The sequence below is a fragment of the Arachis ipaensis genome, chromosome B06 (genome assembly GCF_000816755.2).
Source record: "Arachis ipaensis cultivar K30076 chromosome B06, Araip1.1, whole genome shotgun sequence".
In the NCBI taxonomy this organism is placed as follows: domain Eukaryota; kingdom Viridiplantae; phylum Streptophyta; class Magnoliopsida; order Fabales; family Fabaceae; genus Arachis; species Arachis ipaensis.
Window position 1 is genome coordinate 103347802 of NC_029790.2, and position 6000 is coordinate 103353801.

Consider the following 6000-nt stretch of genomic DNA (forward strand, 5'->3'; position numbering starts at 1 on the left):
ACTTATCCCAAATAGCCTACCCTTTCAATTACCTTTGTTAGCCACTTTGAGCCTTTTTAATCCCCATTTGTTCTATATTTTACCACATCACTAGCCTTAAGCGAAAAAATAATTAAATACCCCAAATTGAATCTTTGGTTAGCTTAAGATAGAGATTGTATGTCAATTAAGTGTGGGAAAATTGTGAGAACATGGGTTAATAGGGAATGTGTCATGATAAAATATTAGAAATTTGGGTACCTACTCATGTGAGACCAGAAAAAAAAATTAAACAAATCCATGTGCATTGATATGTTATGTTTATTTTTATATTTCCTTAAAAAATAAAAAAATATTCAATGATTAAATAAATAAATAAAGGGACAAAATTACCCCAATGTTAAGTTAAAGAAAAAGATCAATGCATATATGATACAAATTAAAAGAAAAGTTGATGCATGAGTATGTAATACAAAAGTGGGAATTTTGGGTAGCTAGGCATGAATTTAAAAAGTATATAGTGTGTGTATAGGTGAAAGCTTAGGTTGATCAAGGATTCAATTCATAGCTCACTTAGCCATATATATACCATCACCTTTATCTTAGCCCTATTACAACCTTGAAAAGACCTCATGATGTTTGTATTGGTACATTAAATACTTGTTGATTGGTTAGGTGAAGAACAAAGTTTAGAAAGCATGACTAGAGAAGACTAAAGTGGATTACCCTATACACTTGAGTGATTAGAGTGCATATACACCATCAGTGAGGGTTCAATGCTTGACTCTATGTTCCCTGCTTTCATGAGCTGTCTTCTTACAAGTTTACTTGTCTTTACTGTATGATTTTAATTAGTGGAATTTGATTTATATTTGTCTTGGAAAACTTATTTTCTTTTAACCAAGTAGGCAAAATCATCTTAGCATATAGTTGCATTAATGCATAGGTTGCATTACATTGCATGAGTCTTACTTTTCCCTACTCATTTATTTTATCTCCTTGAGCTAAGCATGAGGACATACTAATGTTTAAGTGTGGGGAGGTTGATAAACCACTATTTTATGGTTTATCTTGTGTTCAATTGAGTGGTTTCATCAAGTCTTTGCCCACTTATTCATATGATTTGCATGATTTTACAATTCCTTCCTAGTGTTATTCTATGGTTGAAAAACTTGCTTCCTAGAATCTTTAATCTGTCTATTTTAATTCTCCTTTATACCATTCGATGCTGTGATCTATGTGTTAAGTGTTTCAGGCTTTATAGGGCAGGAATGACTTAGATAATAGAGAGGAAGCTTGCAAAAATGGAAGGAACACAAGACACTAAGGAGATAACCAGCGAGCATCCACGCGCACGCATGGCTCACGCGAGCGCGCGATATGGAGAAATTTGCAGTGACGCGTGCGCTTGCCTGACGCATACGTGTGGATTGGAGTTTGCACAAAGATGCGCACTCGTGACTGACGCGTACGCGTGACATGCCAAAACGACCAGTGACGCACACGCGTGACTGACGCGTACGCGTGACATGCGCGATCTGCAGAAATAACAGAAAATGCTAGGGGCAATTTCGGGCCGAGTTTTGACCCAGTTTCCGGCCCAGAAACATAGACTAGAGCCAGGAAACATGCAGAGACTCAACACACATTCTCATTAGCATAGTTTTAGTTTTTAGATCTGAATCTGGAGAGAAATTATTTTTCTCTAGGTTTTTTTTTACATTCATAGTTTCATAGTTTATTGCTTTTGCTTTGGATATTGAAGAGTCATCACCTCCATTGAAGATACTATTCTAGTTTGTTTTCTTACTCCTTTATTATTCCATATTCTTAATTCTTGTTTAGAGTTACAATTGGATTATTTTTAGAATTTATTAATGCAAAGGATTACTTTTACTTTTAATTGAATCATAGTTATTGTCTATCATGTCTTCCTTTTATTCCTTATTTAATTCTATGCAAGTAATTCTCATGTCAATGGAGTAGATTCCCAACTTGACATGGGGGTTGATTAAAAGGAGACACTTGAGTTAGAATGCTCAAGTGATTAGTTAAATTGGAAGTTGTTGGCTAATTCTGTATTTACTAATGCTAGACCTTCCCAAGGGAGAGGACTAGGATTTGCGAATAAGAGTTAGCTCAATCACTTGACTTTTCTTTATTTAGTAAGGGTTAACTAAGTGAAAATAACAACCTCTTTACACTACACTTGAGAGAATTCCAACAAGAATAGAACTTCCAATTAATCATTTCCCCAGTCAAGGTCTTTTATTTTGAATATTATAAATCTCTTTTAATTTTCACTGCTTTAATTTATAATTATTTATTTGCCCATTGCCCAAACTCAAAATTACCCAGAAAACTCCTGATTAATAAGATAGCACCCTTTTGTCAACTCGTTGGGAGACGACCTGGAACTCATACTCCCAGTATTTTTATTCTAAACTTTTGTGACAACTTTTTTAAATTGATGAAGCAGATTTTTGCTGGTTAAGAGCTATACTCGCAACGTATTTCCTATATTGATTTCTTAATCGGCCGACATCCGCCACGCATCAGCACTACTAGAATAATATGTTGCAAATTTGAATCGAAATGACGATAAATTTGATACATGGTATAACATAGACAAGTGCTTACTTTAAAGTTATTGTTATTGTGCACGGGTGTATTTTCTTTTGATTTTTTGTCCTGAGAGAGAGTCTGTTTATTGGCATCACATTCTTTAACTTGCTAAAAATAGAAAAAATTGCTCAAAATTTAGCATTATTTAATAGTTCTGCGAAAGACACTAAAATAATAGGTAAGCATAAAGTAACTAATTAAAAAGGCATTCTATTAATACCATTAGTTCATCTTCAGTATTTGAGTATTCGGCGGGTGAGTCCTCCTTGATGAGTAATGGACCTGTCCTACTGAAATGCCTGCTTGACTTACAATGTGAATATCTTCGCCTCTTTTGGCCTTTTGGAACCTTTCTTGGAGCCCTTTTGACTTCACAACAACTGGATCACCTATTAGCGCTGACGTGGGGGAAAGCCTCGCTTGTGTATCACTTTTATTTTGTGTAACAGCCCAGACCACCTGCTAGCACGATATTGTCCGCTTTGGCACACAGGGCCTCACGATTTTGCCTTTGACGATAGGGATGATAGCCGAAGCCTCCCACACTCACTCGTCAAAATGCGTCATACTAGGGAGAGGTATCCACACCCTTATAAGGCATGCTTCGTTCCCCTCCCCAATCGATGTGGGACTCTACAATCCACCCCCTAAGGGAGCCCAACGCCCTCGCTGGCACATTGATCTGGGCTCCGGCTCTGATACCATTTGTAACAGCCCAGACCACCCGCTAGCACTATATTGTCCGCTTTGGCACACAAGGCCTCACGGTTTGGTCTTTGACGATAGGGATGATAGCCGAAGCCCCCCACACTCACTCGTCAAAACGCGTCATACTAGGGAGAGGTATCTACACCCTTATAAGGCATGCTTCGTTTCCCTCCCCAACCGATGTGGTATTTCTCGTGCACAATAACAATAACAATAATCACAAAGCTTCCAACAAATTGATGCCATTGCACCGCATCTAAGTGTGTGCACTATATCATTAGCGGAGTCTTGCTCCCCAATTGAGCATATAAAATCACTCTTTGCATCTCTTGTCCATCTTTTCAAGATAAGAGATGTAGGGACGCATTTTGCATTGCGATGTTTCAAGACCCCAAAGATGTGGGAGCACGGTAATCCACAAGCCTCAAATAGTCTGCACTCACACGCAAATAAGCCCTTGTCTTTATCGTAAGATACTTTAAATAGCCATTGTTAATTAAAATACTCACTCGTGTTGTACTCAACAATGTTTCCACTGTTTGGGCATTCAGTCACATTTAAGGCACTTGTTGCTTCTATCTTATCTTTCACAAGTTTGAAAATATTTCTAGTATAAAGTTCAGCAGCTTGTTTCTCAAAACTTTTTAAGCATGTAGTCAAAACAGCAAACTTATAAAAGGTATCAAAGTCAGTAGTAAGATGGTTGTTTCGGTAATGCCTTAGTACTTCACTGAATTTATGCATGAATTCAAGGAGACTGGTTTTACTGTCAACATAGTTCTTCAATAATGAATGAATTCCCTCACACTGTGATGTAGTTCTTATGCGGCCAAAGAGGTGCTCCCTCAAATATGCGGTAGCCCACTTCATTTTGTCATTATAAATGCCCTGGACCCATTCATTCTCGATAAGTCCATATTTGGATATGATCTCGCTCCATCTCTCTTCAAATATTTGTACAGTATACTGCCCATACAATAATACATTAAAATCATCCAAAAAATGCTTATTTTTTATATTCTGTACCGTATTACAATGGAGATGCCATGCACAAAGGCGGTGTGGTATGCAAGGAAATACTTCTAAGATAGCCTCTCTCATAGCACGGTCTCCGTCTGTCATAACGCCTCCGGGTAGTTTTCTTGCCATGATTTTCAAAAATTCCTTCAGTGCCCACTTGAAAGTTTTAGCCCTTTCATCTGAGAGCAGGGCGCATCCAAAGATAGTTGTTTGGCCATGGTGGTTGGTCCCTGAAAATATGACTAAGGGCTTGTTGTAGACATTTTTCTTATAAGTGGTGTCAAAAGTGAGTACATCGCCAAAACATTCGTAATCAACAACACTTGCTCCATTAGCCCACACCAAATTATCCAACCTACCATCTTTTAAGGTGAACTTTCCTAGAAATAACGGGTCACTGTCTACCTTGGACAACAGATAGGCCAACGCAGCAAATGCATCACCGTCTTTCACTTTGCCATGCCTAGTCTTACTAATGTGATTATGTAGGTCTTTGCTGGTAAAACCCACTTTATCGTATCCACCTTTTTGAAAAACCATGTAACCCATTATATGGCAAGTTTTAACACCACATACTCGCAAGCTGTCTGCTTATGTTTTATCGGCGTCATTAAGCCCACAATTCGCGACAATAAGATTTCTGTACTTAGGTGGACACAGTGGATGATTGTGTTCACTCTCAAAGACACTGACTTTCCACTTATCCGTTCTATAGTGACGAATGAAACGAATCTTCGCCTTGCAGTTGATACGAGTAATTGCCCTATGCTCCCTTTGCAGATTATCCCTTTTAAGGTGCTTCCAATGTCTTTATTTCTTCTGCTTTATTACAAACTAATTGTCTTGTATTAATATTGTCGTTAGCATCCACCGTCTTCAAGTCTTTTCGGGACACAAATCCATAGCACTTGGCATATTTCGCATAAAATTTACAAACTTGAGATTCTGTATCAAACACCAATCCCCATATGTCTTCAATGGTCAAATCAGTTATCAACTTTTCAAAATCATCAACATTAATTATATCTGCCTCTGCTTCATCTACAGTTACATCCACCATATCATCACTTTCATCGGAACTGCACTCATACTCAACACTTAAATCCTCAGATTGATCACCATCCTTATATGACTCTTTGCCATCATTCTCCATGACTGAACTTAAAATTTTAACATGTTAGCTACTAAATAAATGCTAGGAGAATGGAATAATCAAAATGAACTCAATTTTTTATGATTAAAATTATTAGTCAATCAAATTCTATGAAACCTAAGAGCTATTAGTGCATAAGAATGTTATTTATATGACAACCAAGAGTTACAAAAAAAATTCTCTGACTTATTAACTTTCTATGGTCTTTCTTTTGAAAATAAGAATACAACAGATTCAAATAAAATTGATATGACTTATTAGCTAGGAGCATCATCTTTATCTATATAGCTAGGAACATCATCTTTATCTATAAAATTGATATATGCATAATAAAAAAAATAATTAACAGTCTACTCTCATGGTTTCCAAAATATCAAAATATCCATGAAAGTACAATTTTAATGTACATAATACTAACCTGCTGATAAGAAAGTGGGTGTGTATTACTGCTCCACTCAAAAGAAATAGTCAGGAATAATAAAGTGTAAATCTTGCACCTGAGATGAACATTGAAA

The 6000-nt window shown here is 36.9% G+C and overlaps 1 protein-coding gene across 1 annotated transcript in view; it reads right to left on the reverse strand.

Moving 5' to 3' along the window:
- LOC107647123 (protein FAR1-RELATED SEQUENCE 5-like) overlaps positions 1 to 4881 on the reverse strand; it is a 42424-nt gene extending 37543 nt beyond the window's left edge. The window contains exons 1-4 of the mRNA XM_016351245.1: positions 4393 to 4881; positions 3833 to 4278; positions 3583 to 3745; positions 2917 to 3063 (exon numbers count right to left, since the gene is read on the reverse strand). Of these exons, the coding sequence (XP_016206731.1) occupies positions 2917 to 3063; positions 3583 to 3745; positions 3833 to 4278; positions 4393 to 4881 (1245 nt within the window). The remainder of the gene's footprint in view (positions 1 to 2916; positions 3064 to 3582; positions 3746 to 3832; positions 4279 to 4392) is intronic.